The following is a 15,185-nucleotide window of genomic DNA, read 5'->3' on the forward strand; positions in this document are numbered from 1 at the left end:
GCTGTTTCATTGATCAATTGTCGGTGTGCAATGGTAATTGAAATAATTAAAAATAAAATTTTTTTGTCATCATTATTTTGCATGATAGTTGTAGTGCATTTTTTTTGTTTTTAACTTAACAATTTAAAAAATTTCAGCTTAATACTGCATTGAATGATTGGTGAATGTGCATTGGGAAAAGGCATTGCTAATAGGACATGATGAAATCACCCGCTAATGTAGTCAGTTTTGTTTCTTTTCATGCAAATTTTATTGAAATAGTAAATATTTATTTTTCCAAGCATTCAAACATCTAAAATAACGTCTTGTCTGAAATGCTTTCTTTTGTTCATTTGATCTTTGCATTTGAACGTAATTGGTATAGCTTTTCACAGTTTTTTTTAAAAACATCAATTAAAATGTTAAATACTGTCATTTCAAGGTCATTATAAACGACAGTATTTAGCATTATTCAAAATGCAATTGTTCAATTAAATCTATATAAGCAAGAATTTGAAGACACGTCAAATTTAGATATTTTCATATATACTCTGCATTTTAAATATCCAAACTTTTTAATTCAAAAGTGAAATATCTTCAAAAATTTGTAATTCTTTATTTGCAGAATGACTTATACCCAAAACATTGAATAATTTGTTTGTTTATTACATTGCAAAATATATCCTTATTCTGAAATATTTATAATCTTATTAAAAATTTTTTGCCCTACTCAGCCCATTTTTATTTATTTATTGAATAAATCCCGCTTTAAAAATTATCAAGAAACTTTTTAAAAATCGGAATCTTTTAAAATGCAAAATTCAGCAAAATGTTGATCTCTGATTTCAAATTATAAACTTTTTATTTTCTAACCGTAATAGTTGAGATTAAAAAGACTAACGCTGTAATTGATTCTAACTCAAATAAAAGATTTATTTGAAATATGCTAATTTTTAAATTATTTGATATAGTTCACCACAACTTGCAGTTCACAGTAGTACAGTAATAATTATTATTAATTTAAGTACTAAATGATTGTTTTTTTTGATTATTAAAAGTTTTATATTTATTTTAATTATCATAAAAAGCTGCCATGTCAAGTAATTTAGATGAAATTTTTATTTCATGTCAAGCTTTCATTGCACAAATATGGAAGAAAAAATTGCCATCAATTATGATGCATCTTTCCCTCTTCATCCTCCTCCTGATTTGTTGCAGAAAGTAAAAGCTAACCTTCAGGTGAGAATAAATCTTCTATATGCAAATTGTGTTTCGTTGGATAATTGTAATGGCAATTCATTTTAACGAATGAATGAATGAATGATATTTTTCTTTGCAATTTGATAAAAATAGAACAATTTTATTTGCCGGAATGTTTAAAAGTAGTAACAAATATTTGAAAAACTTCAAAAAATGCTATTTACGATTATTTTTTTTTGTTAAAAGCGGTTTTAATAAAAGCGTTCATTTCAGAATGTTTCATTTCTTTTTCTTTTTCACTTCAAAGCAATTATTTCTCTCCAATAGAATGATGATCATCTACAGCAATTTCGCTTGACTAGATACTGCTATTAATTTTTATTCCACTACAAGATTTTCAAAAAAAATAGCAAAACTTTTGATTTTTTTTCAAATATAAAAATTCACCATTTTAAAGTTTAGCCAATTCAAATACTTTCAATTTACAATGTACAATTTCTGTTGTCAGATGAAAACTTTCAAATTCTTTGTAGATGTTTAAGATTATCGTTCATTGGAACGACAATAGAACGATTGTTGTCAGAAAAAATTCCACAGCATTGCTTTGAAATCAAATGCCAAACGCATTTTCCTCAGGGAATTTTCAAACAAGTTTTTACGTAGCCGGATTGTTTGTTCATAGCTAAAATCTGATATTGGTAAAGATGCCTGCCTGCTTGTCAAAAGGTGGAAATTTCGAACAAAAAGTCCAAATTGTGAGCGTCCAACTTGAACTACAAGACAAATATATCATTGTATGCGTTGGAATATTATCCAACATGTAAACAAAAATTAATCACCCTCGAGTATTGTCCGAAATGTTGCTGTTGTTGGTCATTCATTTTATTCAGTCAATGTAGAAATTCAGTTTGCAAATAACTTTCATTTCATGCTCCACTGTAATTACTGTGCACGTTATTGTTATCGTAATGCACGTTGTAAATTGATGGTAAATTTTAGCGGTTGTGCTTAAAATATTGCAGAGATGCAATTTATAGATAAAAATTTGCAAACTTAATCAATGACCAGTCAGAGTTTTTAAAAATTGCACTTCATCCATGACCTTTTTGTTTAGTAGCCGTGTCAGGCAATGACATGCCACAAACTGTCAGACAGGGGCATGACGCGGTATGGTCGCTTTAAGCCAATTAGCGTAGGAGAATCAGAATTCGTATGGGTGAACATGCGTTGAAAATCTGGTTGCGCAACGAGGACGCAGGCCAATGACAACAGTCGCCCGGCACCGTTGCAAGTGCAGCGTTGAAAAGCTTCAATTGACCATTACCTTCCGCTCCAATCTGACCATGCTGTTTTGGCTTTGCAAGCGCGGTTAGCAAGCCGCGTTCTTTTGTTCCAATCCTTCTATTGCCAAAATAAACATTCCCCACTGGTCGTTGTTGTTTACTTGGCTGGTCAGTGCGAGGTCGAAATTCTTGCTAGCCAAAACATTGATGCGATTGACTTTTCACCAAAGCAGCTGCTTTTCTGTTTGTTCTTCACCTGAGCCATTCTTTGCACCAACCATGCCACTCGTCCATTATCACCGCTTTGTAGTTGTTTAGACGATCCACGATCAAATGAATATGCTCGGTCGGTTTCACTGCTCAAACACAACAGTTAGCCTGCGATGAATGCAAATTCAAACAACGATTTGCATACTATAGTCATTCACAGACGTCAAGATGTGGGCAAAGCAAAATCCCTTGGATTTAGTATTGTTGGAGGTGTCGATTCACCGAAAGGTAACATGGGAATATTCGTCAAAACAATTTACCCTAAAGGGCTTGCAGCTGAAAGCAATTTGCTCATGAAAGGTAATACTGTGGTCGCTAATACCGATTTTTTTATTCAGATATGTTTTTCTCATTTTAATATTATTGTAAATGAGAATTGTATTTACATTTATTACAGTGGAATATATTTTCCTATTATTTGACACAAATGATTATCACGTTGAAAATTTTACAAAATATAATTTAGCCAAACTGCAAAACAGTGCAACATGCGATTCCATTTTGCATTTTGGGCTAAAGTTCTATTCAGAAGAGCTTTCGAATTTCAAATTTTCACCACCTTATTTATCTAGGTGATGAAATTTTGGAAGTGAATGGAATTTCGCTGTCAGGTCTTACTAGAAACTCTGCTTTGCAAGTTATCAAAAGTGCCAAACGAGGGGATGTCAAAATGACATTACGACGTGCAAAAAGAAGGCTGTTCATTGACAGGTAAGCAAAAGTATTCAATAATAAAAAAAAAGATTTGTCACCTCTATTCTGTCTGTCTATTACATTTTTGTAACTAACATGCTTTTGCATGTTTGTCCTGAATGGAGGTTTTTGGGAAAAAAAATTCTATTCACTTTTATTCTTCCGTATAGAAGCCATTTAGTTGAAGTTGGGCCCCCTGTTGTTGAACACGCGATTCAAGTTCACGTGGCATGCAAAGTAAAACAACTTCAATCGTCGTCAAGTCGTTCAATCTAGCATATTATTGTAAAAAATATGTCAATAAAAGTGTTATTAATAGTTTGATGCAATTTTACAATTCAAATAACCTGATAATTTTAAATTGAACTTGATAATTACTGGAGATGACACAGAAAAAAGTTAAAAAGATTTTCTTTTCAAAAAAGCACATTTTTATTGTTATATTACACGGATGTGGTCTACAAGTAAGTGTGTGAATTGAATTCAAATGTTATTTCATCTTTTCACAATATGCTCAGTTGTGAGATTCCAATATCATTTCAGCATATTTCACTGCTTTTGCTGTGATGTTTTCAGTTTTGTTCAATGCAGACAGTAATTATTAAATTCAGCTGTAGAAGCTGATCATGATGAAGCATGTGAACATTCTTTCTTGAAATGAAAGTGAGAATCACGAATTATTAGCTTTTCAATTTGTTTATTCTATTTTTGATGATTAAATTTGAATTCAGGAACAAAAATGTGTAAACACGCTTTTAATCAAATTGTTATTCATATAATGTAAAAGTAGATTTCATGAAAAGTTTTTCCATATCTCAATGAGCCGAATTAGTTGAAATTTTTTGTTAAATATGAATATTTATGAAGGCATTTAGATAGTAAATGATTTATATTTTATATTATTAAAATATTTTTTTATTCGTTTTTATTTGTAACATCTGTAACATAAAATATGCATAATATTCGTACCAGAGCTGCTTTATGTTACTGAACGCATTCTGATACTGAATTATTGTGCGTTGCTGATTCTTGAATCATAGATACAATTAGACACATATTGCATATTTTTGTGATTTTTCAACAACAATTCAGCAAAATATATATTTATTATGCTTAATTAGCAACAGCATACATATCAAGTTTTGATGATTCATTGTTAGCTTATAGTAGTCATAATGTACTCGATGTACTGTTGCGATCAATTTTATAGTTTGAAATTGTTCAACACTGCGAGCATCAGAGATGGCACTTAACAAACATTTGTTTAATTGTTTGTTTTAGCTATTTGGATGTTGCGCACGCGATGCATGTTTCTGCGGAAAACCGAGCGGAAAAGCAAAAATATCCTTGGCGAACCGGTAAGCAAGTTGTGTGAATAAATGAAAGAAATGTATTTCATTCACAACGCAGTACATAAATGTTGTACATCAGTTTGATTTCAAATGGCTAAATACAACAGAATCTTCAAAAAGCTTCAACTATATGAATATGAAATGATCATAAATTATTTCAGGAATAAATGATGACATGCAGCAGCAGTCTACTTTCAGTTGCATCCAACCAAGCTATCTGGTTTGTTTAATTCTATTTTTTTTATTTTTTTGAAAGAAAAGAGAGGTATATGTAGTCTTCGCGTATATTTTGCACTTCATTAACAACCTTTATTCATTTTTAATCCAATAATTTAAATTTAATGATTTTTTTAAAAAATCCCATGTGATTTGAGAATGTGTGATGTTTTTGTTGGTTCAGTTGGTCTCATCTGTGACTGTGCACTGATTTAGAAAATGAAACAGCTTGCTCAAAGCTAAAGCAAACAATAATAATGTGATTAAATTCTTATCTGGCCTTGAACTCATCTCTCCGAGCATTTCCTGAGAGGCCAACCAGTAACTGCGCCACTAAAACTCTTGGTCAACTTTGCAATTCATATTTTCATGCATTAATGCATGCATGCACACATGCATTTTTATGCATCTTCTCAATACTACTGACCAAAATAGATATTTTTTAGAAATATTTTCCTTTTTTTCTAAATAATTTTTTATGCATGATGAATTGATGGTTACAATTACAATGATTATAATATGCTTGTGACTTTTTATTTGCAATTTCTAGACTGTCAAGCATCATCCTGAAACATCCAGCGACAGATCACCTACTCAGTGTTATTGTATTAAACCAAAAGACGCTACCTCACTCTTCAGCACACCGATTAAATGGTAACCACACTGAGTTATTTTCATGCATAATTAAATAATAATTACTATTATTGAACATTCTTTCTTATTGTAACAACTGTATAACAACTGCAGCTGATTTTAATAGAATACCATACTTGTTCCATATTTTATTAAGAAAAATTATAAAACTTTTTATTATTAAATTAATTTATAAACCTGCTGTGCTTATTATTGTCAACGATACTTGATATAAATCAGTGCTAGACAGCAATAAGCTTGACATACGAATTTAAACTCGTTTTTATTTATAAAGAGAAAATTAAGAAAATTAATAAATAAGAAAAAGATGTTGATTTTGAAAATCGAATTCTGCTTATTTGAATTTTTGTATAAATGGTTGGAAAACGTTTGATAAAGTCAACTTTCGTTAATAGAAATCGGCGAACAGCGACTTTCAAAAAACATTGATTTTCTGTACTGTGAATAAATAGATCGGCATAATGACTAATTGCTGGTGTCATTGTTAAAATCTTTCTTTCCTTTTGTTTAATAACAAATAAAATAAAACGCTGTGCTTAATCGTCAAAAGCACTGAAGCATCAGTGGCATGAAGGTAAAAGCTCAGTGACCCTGACTGAACAAGTTTTTCAGCTGAAGCACTCACAAACTGTTTTATTGGTGAAATTCTTTGCAATCAGTGACTTTGGTCAACTTTGGTAGACGCATATATTCTAGCTGAACAGCTTTCTAACTAATTGCTACGCTTTAGAATATTTTTCATATTTATATGACACAATTCTTCATATTCGTAGTCATATTTTTTTCCAAATAAAATTTTTGTATAATTTTAAATAGTATTGAACAAAATAATACAAGTACTGTAATTATGCAGCTGCGTTCCTTTTTTCTTTTGAAGTTTCATTTAATAATATGTCAAATGTATTATTTTGCTTATACGTATATGACACAAGTGTATCATATAGTTAATAAATTGTTTAAAGTTGAATAATTCGAATTTTTTCATGTAAAATAAGCTAAATCAAAAAAATATCAAAGAAGTAACAAATAAAAACACCATTGATCTCAATTTTTAAAAACAGCGGTGATTAGGAAACACTATTTTTAAAAAAAGTTGTTTTTAGGCCGTTCTCGAATTTTGTTCATGCATCTGTTTCGTCGGATGTCAATGCAAATCAGTATGGTCAGTATGAGGAAACATACCTTTCACATGGTAAGTTTAGTTTCCTTCACACGGTTCGGACGGAATTCATTCAGGAAATTCAAATGGGATTTTCCCCTTCAAAGCAAAACTTGCCAAAAATGGCTTATTTCATTTTTGTAAAAATTGAATTAATTGAAAAACTTTTTCAAACTAAGGAAACAACAAAGTTTACACTGTTTGGAGCATATCGTGTTTTTCTCATCAATTCAAATAATAAGTGACAAGTCAAGATAGCAATGTTGAAACTAAGCTTCGATAAGATATTTTCATGTCGAAACAGTAAAGGGAGAAAAGAAACTTTTAAATCCTATTTTTTATTCGCGTCATTTCAGTATTGAAATAAATAAATACTGCATTGTACATCTTGGCAAATTCCCAAATTGATGACTGATCAAAATTTGGGAAAAAATAATCCTCATGTTGTTTAAACTTGCTTTCTTGGTATTGATCAGAGTGCAGTGTGTGTATTGGGTCTTTTGTTCAGCAGCATGATGGTTTGCGGAAAATTACATTTAAATTGGCTGTAAAAAAACAAGCAAACACTTTTAATTGAATAGCATAAAGTGTGAGAATGAAATTTCATTATTGAAAGAGCCTGAATTTTTTTTGTTCAGAAAGCATCAAATCACTTCTTCAAAAAAAAGGCATTTTTCTTTCATCGGAAATTTTGCGAACTTTTTTGAGGCTAAATTGTGTTAAAGTGAAGAATTATATTTAAAATTTCATTAGACGTAATTAGCAATAATCCGGTTGTAAAAAATAGTGCAATGCATTTTATGTTAGGTTGATTTTGCTGCCGCTCAATCGTTCGATATCATCAGTAACAAACAGCGTGTGCTTTTTTGTTATTCTGTTGTTGACACGGTAAACAAGCCGCTATGACGAAACGCAGTAGCTTCAGATGATTGCACTTTATAATCATCATGCATGGTAATTTTACAACGACAAATAGGCTGATTAGTTTTCTTTCTATCTTGTAGACGAACAGCCTGTTCAAATTTTTTTCATACTTCAAAATATATCGTTCTTTTCGCTGTCTAATCCGTCAAGCTCCATCATCTGTGCTTGTGTGTGCCATAATCCATCGTTTTAATAAGCAAAAGTATGAATGACATCAATCATTGAATAAATGTTTTATTACAAATTGTAAATTTTGCTGCAATTCATTCATTTCAATACTAGAAATAATGTTAGTGTTTGATGATTAATATTGGAAAAATTTTCTTCTTAATCAATTTTTTTAATACAGCCATCTTGCTTCTTTAAATTTCTAAAGCTTTAATTGTAGTAGTAACGTTTTATTAAATTTTATTCATTATTTGCCAATTATTGAATACTACGGCATTCGTGTAAAAATGAAATTTCAGCTCTTATTAAACTATATATCTGGATTGTGTGTTTACGAATTAATGAAAACGATCTAATTTAGCATTATTATGTTTCATATTTTTTACAGTAATAAAATATCATTCGAATCTTTATCATGCAGTTTTGGCTATTGCTTTGAAATTTGCTTGCTTGTTCAATGAGTCACTTGACATTTTGTAAATTTACATTAATGAGTAGCAATTATAAGTATTGTTAATTGATTTAAATTTCAATTTACATATGGCAAACATGATAGCAAATGCTTGCAATTTTTCGTCCACAACCTCTTGAGGCGCAAAACAGCGCAGAATTAATCAGAGAAATAGAAATCAAAATCCATTATCAATCACTGTAGCTTAAATGTTCTTTCAGAAACAGCTCCGCTAGTGGAGCTGCAAAATAAATTCACTTCAAGATGTTCGTGAACTGATTTTTATTTTGAGGTTTATTATTTTCAATGAAATCGAACATCTTCAAAGTGCGTAGAATAATTTTTTTCTTCACTATAATCAAGTTTCATTGTTGTAAAGAAAAATTTGCCACGGATAATTTGAATTTAATTGCTTCGTAAACGGCAAAGTTGATATATATATATATATATTAAATTACAGCTAAGATATTTAATACACATAAGTTCATAAATAATAAATATAAAGAAATTTAAAAGGATACAAATATTTTTTGAACCTAATTTATTACCTTTGACAGACAGTTTAATATCATACAGTCAAAACTTTTTTAAAAGTAGCATTCTACATATTTCATCCCATTTATTTATTTATTTATTTGAGAAATATTATAAAAACATTTATAACAAGCTTTAAAATCTGCACTCTGTGCGACAACTGATAATATAATGTTTGCATTGCATGTCTTTTCTTTTGACCACCTGTTGTAGATGTCAATCTCTAAACTCTTGAATAAGTAAATTAGAAATGTCTGTCTAACTTTTATTAATGATAACTAATGGTGAACTGTTGATTTGGCGTTCCTTCTGCCAGTCATTTGTCAATTGTATACTGTTGTCTATGTCCATGAGCTTTTTGCTAAAGCTCTGCCGAGAGATGTATGCAAATTACCGGTTCCACGATACAATTTTGCATTGAATAACGTTAACAATAGCAAGCAGCATGTCGACAACTGAAAATTTATTAACTTTTGTTCTTATTACGCTGCTGTCATTTATCTCAGACAATTTCAATATTTAATCATTATTAATTATTACTTTGAGCATTGAGCGTGTGCACTGAATTTTGCATGAATGAATGAATGAATTTTCAGAATGCAAATTATGCAAATAATGAAAGTTTTTCACTGAAAAAATTTCTATAATTATTCAATTTGGAATTTCTTTAATTTCTGACCAACCTGAAATGAAAATTACATTCACTATTTTAAATAATTATGGTAAATTTTAATTTATTGTCTATCTATTATTTATAATATAGTTCAAACATTTGAAAAGGAATGTTCCATTTTTAAAATATTTTTAGTTTTGCCAAATACTACATTATGTCTATAATTCACAAATTTATTGTTTAAAATCAATATTGTAGACGTGATGGAAGAGCTCGTGGACAGTACGTCACGTCAACCTCAGGTCAATAGCAACGAAGAAGCTGAATTGCATTTAATTCTGGAAGGAAAAGACCACAAATTTTCAAATGCTAAACATTCTCCTAGTTTATCTGACGGAAAGTATAAAATTATTTTCAACTACATTTATTAATATTTTAAACTGATTTATTTAAATACAGGTCAGATGATTCTGGTTTTCAAAGTGCTGCAGAGGTTAGACGTCAGTCTACATTAAACATGGGTGTCGATGATGGACTGCAAGGTAAGAATGCTTGTGTGAACGATATTTTTGTTCTTTTAGTTCAGCTTCAGGTCTGAAATAATAGAGAAAATTATTGATGCGATGTGTTCTCAAATAAAAAAGATAATGCTTCTAAAATTCCCAACAGTCCTATGTGTCATTCTTTCTAATGAGATTTTAGGCTTATCATCAAACTCTCCAAACGAAAGCACAAAATCGAACACGAGATATGTCAGTGTTTGGCAAAACATAGAACAACCACCGGGCGGTTCTATCATTGCTCAGTACGTTGCCCAAAATGCAGTAATTCGCAGTGCTCCGTTTAAAGGCTTGCAAATTCCAAATGTTGGAAGCATTACAAAGCGTCGAAATAGCAGTCAAAAAGTCACGAATGATGCATGTTCTCGCAATTGCTATTCTAATGAAAAAATCATGATTGAACCTTTATCTGAGAATACGACGAACAAGTTTTCAAGCATCAATCAAATAATGCAGCCTCCTGGTGTTGTCAAATCAGATTCCACCGTTCCTACAAAATCAGCCACTTGTTTTAACACTCCAAAATTTTCTACTCAGGCTGAAACTGCGAAATTACAAAACAACGATATCGACTGCGGTATTGTACCTGGATTCGTGAAGATGCAGATTGCACGATTTGCTTCCAATGAAAATGACAAAGAAATGAAGTGCGCAAGGTATTCCTTTTGTACTGCATGCTTTCTTTTCATCTTTCATATTATATATTTTTAATAGTGTATCTGGTGCGTGCTCATTTACTGGTAATCCAAAAAATATTATTAATGAAAATTTAATCAAAATGAATTCAATATGGGATGAGCAGTCGAAAAGCGTTAGCAGATCTTACAGTGTGAAATCAAGTAGTACTGTACAAAATGAAACTGCCATCAAATTTCAGAATGACAGAAACTACCAACATACTATAAATGGAAGCTCCTATAGCAGTGACAAAAAGGTACACACACACACACGCAGTAATATATATATATGCATGCAAGTAATCCATATATTAAATGTTATAATTTCACTTTTGAGTTGAGTAAATATGAAATTGCAATATTCACTCAACTCAACTCAAAATAAATGATTAGTTTACTGATAAATATTGCAATGTTCTCTCTACATATTAACTGTTATTATTATTATTATTATTATTATTATTATTATTATTATTATTATTATTATTATTATTATTATAGTTGTATTCAATTTTATATGAAATTCAATAAGTTGAAAATGTTTAGCAAGTTTGAATTACTGTAGGAAATTGTTTAATTATTGAACCATGCAATTTTTCTAGCTATCGGATGATAAACATAGAAAGCCAATTATTATCAATAACGGCTTGGAAAATGAAAATGATTTGAGTTTGCCACGTTCGCGGTTTGCAGAAACGGACTGTTGCAAGGTGATTGGACATGAAGTGGCAGAAATGTGCCAAAAAGTACATTATCCAAACGGTGTAAAGAAACAAGATCGATTTGATGAAAATTCTTCATCAAATAACAGAATAAGTTTCACTTCGATACGTTTGAATTCTCCATCACCTTTTGGTGAAATTAATAATGAAATGGATACTGCCGTGATTGAATTTGAAAATGGCGCTTGTGGATTGGGAATGATTCTTGAAGGTGGTCGTGATTCGCCGAAAGGCGATTGTCCAGTTCAAATTAAACGCATATTGCCTGGTAATATTGTTGTGTTGTGAATTTTTGGTTGTGCTTATTTTCTGCTAATTTTTTAGGTGGTTCTGTTTATAATGATGGCAGAATCAAAGTTGGCGACCAGCTTGTAGAAATTAACGGTGAAAATGTATCAATGCAAACTACGACACAAATTCGTAGCTTGCTGAAAAACCTTCCTGAAGGAAAAATTTTATTGACTGTTAAACGTCGTCGTATTATGTAATTCATTTGTTTTATTATTAATTTTTAACCGCTTCTCTAGTCAGATTTATTTCAGTATATTTATTTTGCAAATTTAAAGCATGCCACTATCATACATTTTTGTAGATTTACTTTTGCTTTTGAATTCATTTAGCATTTTCTGGAAATTAAATTTGACAATTAAAGTGATTATTTTATTAGCTGCTGTGTACTATATTGTTGAAGGCGCAACAGCAGCAATTATCAAAATTGCTCCTCTTTGAAGACAAGTTCGTAATTTGCATGCAGTTATTATCGATTTGCATTTGTTTTATTAGACAGAGTACATTCTAAATTCTAAATTCTGAATGGAAATTTTTATGAACCGTACGATTTTGTTGCATCAGCTTATTACATTTTTTTATGTGTGAATGTAGATGCATAAATGCACGGCAACAGTTACGATTAAGTCACCTTACTGTAATTAAAAATTCATATTCAAAATGATAAAAACAAATTTCTCATTGAAGGCTAATCTAATTAATTTATATTGATTCGTTAACATTTTTTTGATCAGCTCATAGATCCCTATCAAAAGCTCAAGTTCACATGCTTGCCGTTAGTAAGCACATAATAATAAAAATATCTTACAGATGCAGTCAATTAAACAGCTCATACTTATTTAACTAGAATGAAACTTTCCACTATTACAATTAGTGAATTATTTATTGCACAAGAAGTAAATTAACTTTATACAGTAAGCTATCAATATCACGTTGACACGTTAATTCCATTATTCATTGATTGACGATTCATATTGTTTAAAGTAAAAAAGTAGAATTGATCGTAAAAGAATAAAGTGTTTGAAGTAGATAAAGCGTATAACAATTATTTTATAATGTTTTACATGATTTGTTTTAAATAAGATTTAGCAAAACTCAAGGATGACAACATGCTTATTTTATAAAGCATAACTATCGTTCAACGCATTTCAAATGAATCTACTTAATTTAATCTTCATTCTATGAATGAGAAATGACGCGCGAACGGTTTTTCTATTCATAATTCAATCAACATCAAAACAAAAATAGTGATTTATTTAAGATTTAAATATCAAATAAATCTCATTTGTGTATGGAATTACTTTGTATATCAGCATGAGCAGCATTAAAAAGTAAGCAGAGTCAAACAGTGAACATTTCCCTCAATAAATAACGAATTATTTATTAAATCTTTAACAAAAAATTTACACGAATCCTACATTATATATATACATTCTATTCTATTGCATTATTTATTGTACACCCTTAATCAGTTCGGCGGTTAGGGCGCTTCAGTAGTAGGGCATCGCTTATTAGTAGAGCGCTTCCTTCGATAACTTCAGGCAGTTTTGCGGTAGTCAAATCAACAGCAGCGTTATATTTAAAAATTTGAATTCTAGTAAAAAGAATAAACGCCCATGCTCACCTCATAGCCGAAATCAACCGGCACGCCCATTATTCGCTCCGCTCGTTCTTCTGCGCTTCATCTCTTCAAACTGATTGCGTCAATACTGATTGCTGTGAGCCAATGTGAGCGCTGAAATGCTGGATGTTCAATTCAAGAGGTTGTTGCCGAAGCATCTCTGTACGTAAGAAATGATCCGGGGAATACAAAGTCACAACTGTGTCGTAAGGAATTTAAGCATGTTAACAAATTCTATTCCATCCAGATCGTATCATATCATATCATATCATATCATATCATATCATATTATTCTCCAGCTTACTAAATCTTGAACTGAAGCCCCAAACTGAAACTTATAACTTGACCTGTTAAATAAATTTCCTGATAAAGTTAAAGTTATTTCCTCCACATTGTGATAGATAAAAAATTAATAACAAAAAACTACTCCGTTTCAAAAAGCAAATGCTTACTTTGAGTACTTCCTACTAAAAAAAATACGTTTGAATAGCAGTCAGCTCAGTTTGGTTTTTTACAAAAAATTTTCAACAATCAACTGAAACTTGTTTCTTTAATTATAGCTGTTTTGCCAGGGTTATTAGCATTGCTATTTCTCTGCTAAAATATTGTTCGTTGACAATGCAACATCAACACTAGATATGGTGAGCGTTTTGTAGATAATTTTTCACGGCACATTTGGCAGTTCAGGTGAGAAATATTTTCTTAGCTGAAAAATCCACTTCCATACAATATGGAACTTATTCCTGAAACTTTCTACCATAGCTACAAAGAATTTTCGAATATTTCAAAATCTGTAAGTTTTTTCAAAGAATTTTTACAAACAGGCGATTGTAGATTTACCTGATTAAATGAATTAATCAATTGATCATTTTGAAAATATTTATTCAATTTCATTGAGTTTCATTGAATGATCATTGCAAAATAATTTTCCTATGGTTTATTATTTAAATTGACCAAAATTATTTAAAAAGTCATTTTCAACAGTTGTAATCTAATACGATTTATACCAAGGCTAATTAACTTTTATATTGATAAAGAATGCTGATTTTAATGGGTTTGCCATTTCGTCAACAGTTTGTTTTGAAAATACCACCCTCATTATTGATGAAAAGTTGTGCATTTAGAATAGTTGCCGGTGAGCATTGTTAATAAGAAAACTTGCTGCGGATGTTTTATTACTAAGTTTGAAATTTAGACTGTTTTATAATGATAATTTTACCATCAGACAAGACAGTATCTAACATATAATTCTAAATCAGTTGTATGTCATGTGTAGAGTAGTTGGGTCTCGTATACTTCTCATATGAATCGATAGCAAATACAAATAAAAAACACTTAACAAAATCCAAACAACAATTTGAATCAATTTATAATTGATTATTCAATTAAAGTTTCCTCCATGGCAAATGTTTTATATTTAAAATGGAATATAAATTGCACTGAAATATTATTAATTGTATTGCTTTATTATTTGTAGTGGTTGCACAGAAAGTTATAAGCGCTTCGATAGCTAAATGAAAAGCCGGAAAATTTAGCAACTTGCGACATCCAGAATAATTAATTCTTCGAGCAGATTCAGGTGATCAGTTTTCTCTTTTACTATCGAATCATCAATGGAGGGTGCATTGCAAGGATAAATTTAACTAGTAGCAAAAAGCCTAAATTTCAGCTCACAGCTCAACCGCTTCTCCTGATATTTGCTTTTCCTGATAATGTCGTTATTTGTTTTTAAATTTTTCATAACAACAAAGCATCATGCATGCGGAAGTTATGCTGTTCAAGCACACATTTTTACGCCAAGTAGTCAGTCTTTAATCAACC

At 30.5% G+C, this 15,185-nt stretch overlaps 2 protein-coding genes across 2 annotated transcripts; both read left to right on the plus strand.

Annotated features, from left to right (window-relative positions):
* Nucleotides 1–1,883: 1,883 nt before the first annotated feature.
* On the plus strand, nt 1,884–8,378 carry Tsp_11969 (PDZ domain protein). The gene is made up of 8 exons (XM_003372170.1): nt 1,884–1,999; nt 2,893–3,032; nt 3,305–3,443; nt 4,707–4,783; nt 4,939–4,997; nt 5,544–5,647; nt 6,751–6,839; nt 8,287–8,378. The coding sequence occupies exons 1-8, from the start codon at nt 1,884–1,886 to the stop codon at nt 8,376–8,378; spliced, it is 816 nt and encodes a 271-aa protein (XP_003372218.1).
* A 1,381-nt stretch (nt 8,379–9,759) lies between these two features.
* Tsp_11970 (PDZ domain protein) lies at nt 9,760–11,943 on the plus strand. Its single transcript, XM_003372171.1, has 7 exons — nt 9,760–9,896; nt 9,956–10,038; nt 10,199–10,712; nt 10,771–10,867; nt 10,934–10,990; nt 11,336–11,723; nt 11,780–11,943. The coding sequence occupies exons 1-7, from the start codon at nt 9,760–9,762 to the stop codon at nt 11,941–11,943; spliced, it is 1,440 nt and encodes a 479-aa protein (XP_003372219.1).
* Nucleotides 11,944–15,185: the final 3,242 nt, after the last annotated feature.

The sequence above is a fragment of the Trichinella spiralis genome, assembly GCF_000181795.1.
Source record: "Trichinella spiralis strain ISS 195 chromosome Unknown Scfld9, whole genome shotgun sequence".
Lineage (NCBI taxonomy): Eukaryota > Metazoa > Nematoda > Enoplea > Trichinellida > Trichinellidae > Trichinella > Trichinella spiralis.

Excerpts from the sequence above, each read along its gene's own strand:
- Tsp_11970 (XM_003372171.1), top strand. The coding sequence starts at position 9,760 with ATGGAAGAGCTCGTGGACAGTACGTCACGTCAACCTCAGGTCAATAGC. Across the intron at positions 10,039-10,198 it reads TGTCGATGATGGACTGCAAG|GCTTATCATCAAACTCTCCA; the intron begins GTAAGAATGCTT and ends ATGAGATTTTAG. Across the intron at positions 10,991-11,335 it reads CCTATAGCAGTGACAAAAAG|CTATCGGATGATAAACATAG; the intron begins GTACACACACAC and ends CAATTTTTCTAG.
- Tsp_11969 (XM_003372170.1), top strand. The coding sequence starts at position 1,884 with ATGCCTGCCTGCTTGTCAAAAGGTGGAAATTTCGAACAAAAAGTCCAA. Across the intron at positions 3,444-4,706 it reads AGAAGGCTGTTCATTGACAG|CTATTTGGATGTTGCGCACG; the intron begins GTAAGCAAAAGT and ends TGTTTGTTTTAG. Across the intron at positions 6,840-8,286 it reads GGAAACATACCTTTCACATG|TAATAAAATATCATTCGAAT; the intron begins GTAAGTTTAGTT and ends TATTTTTTACAG.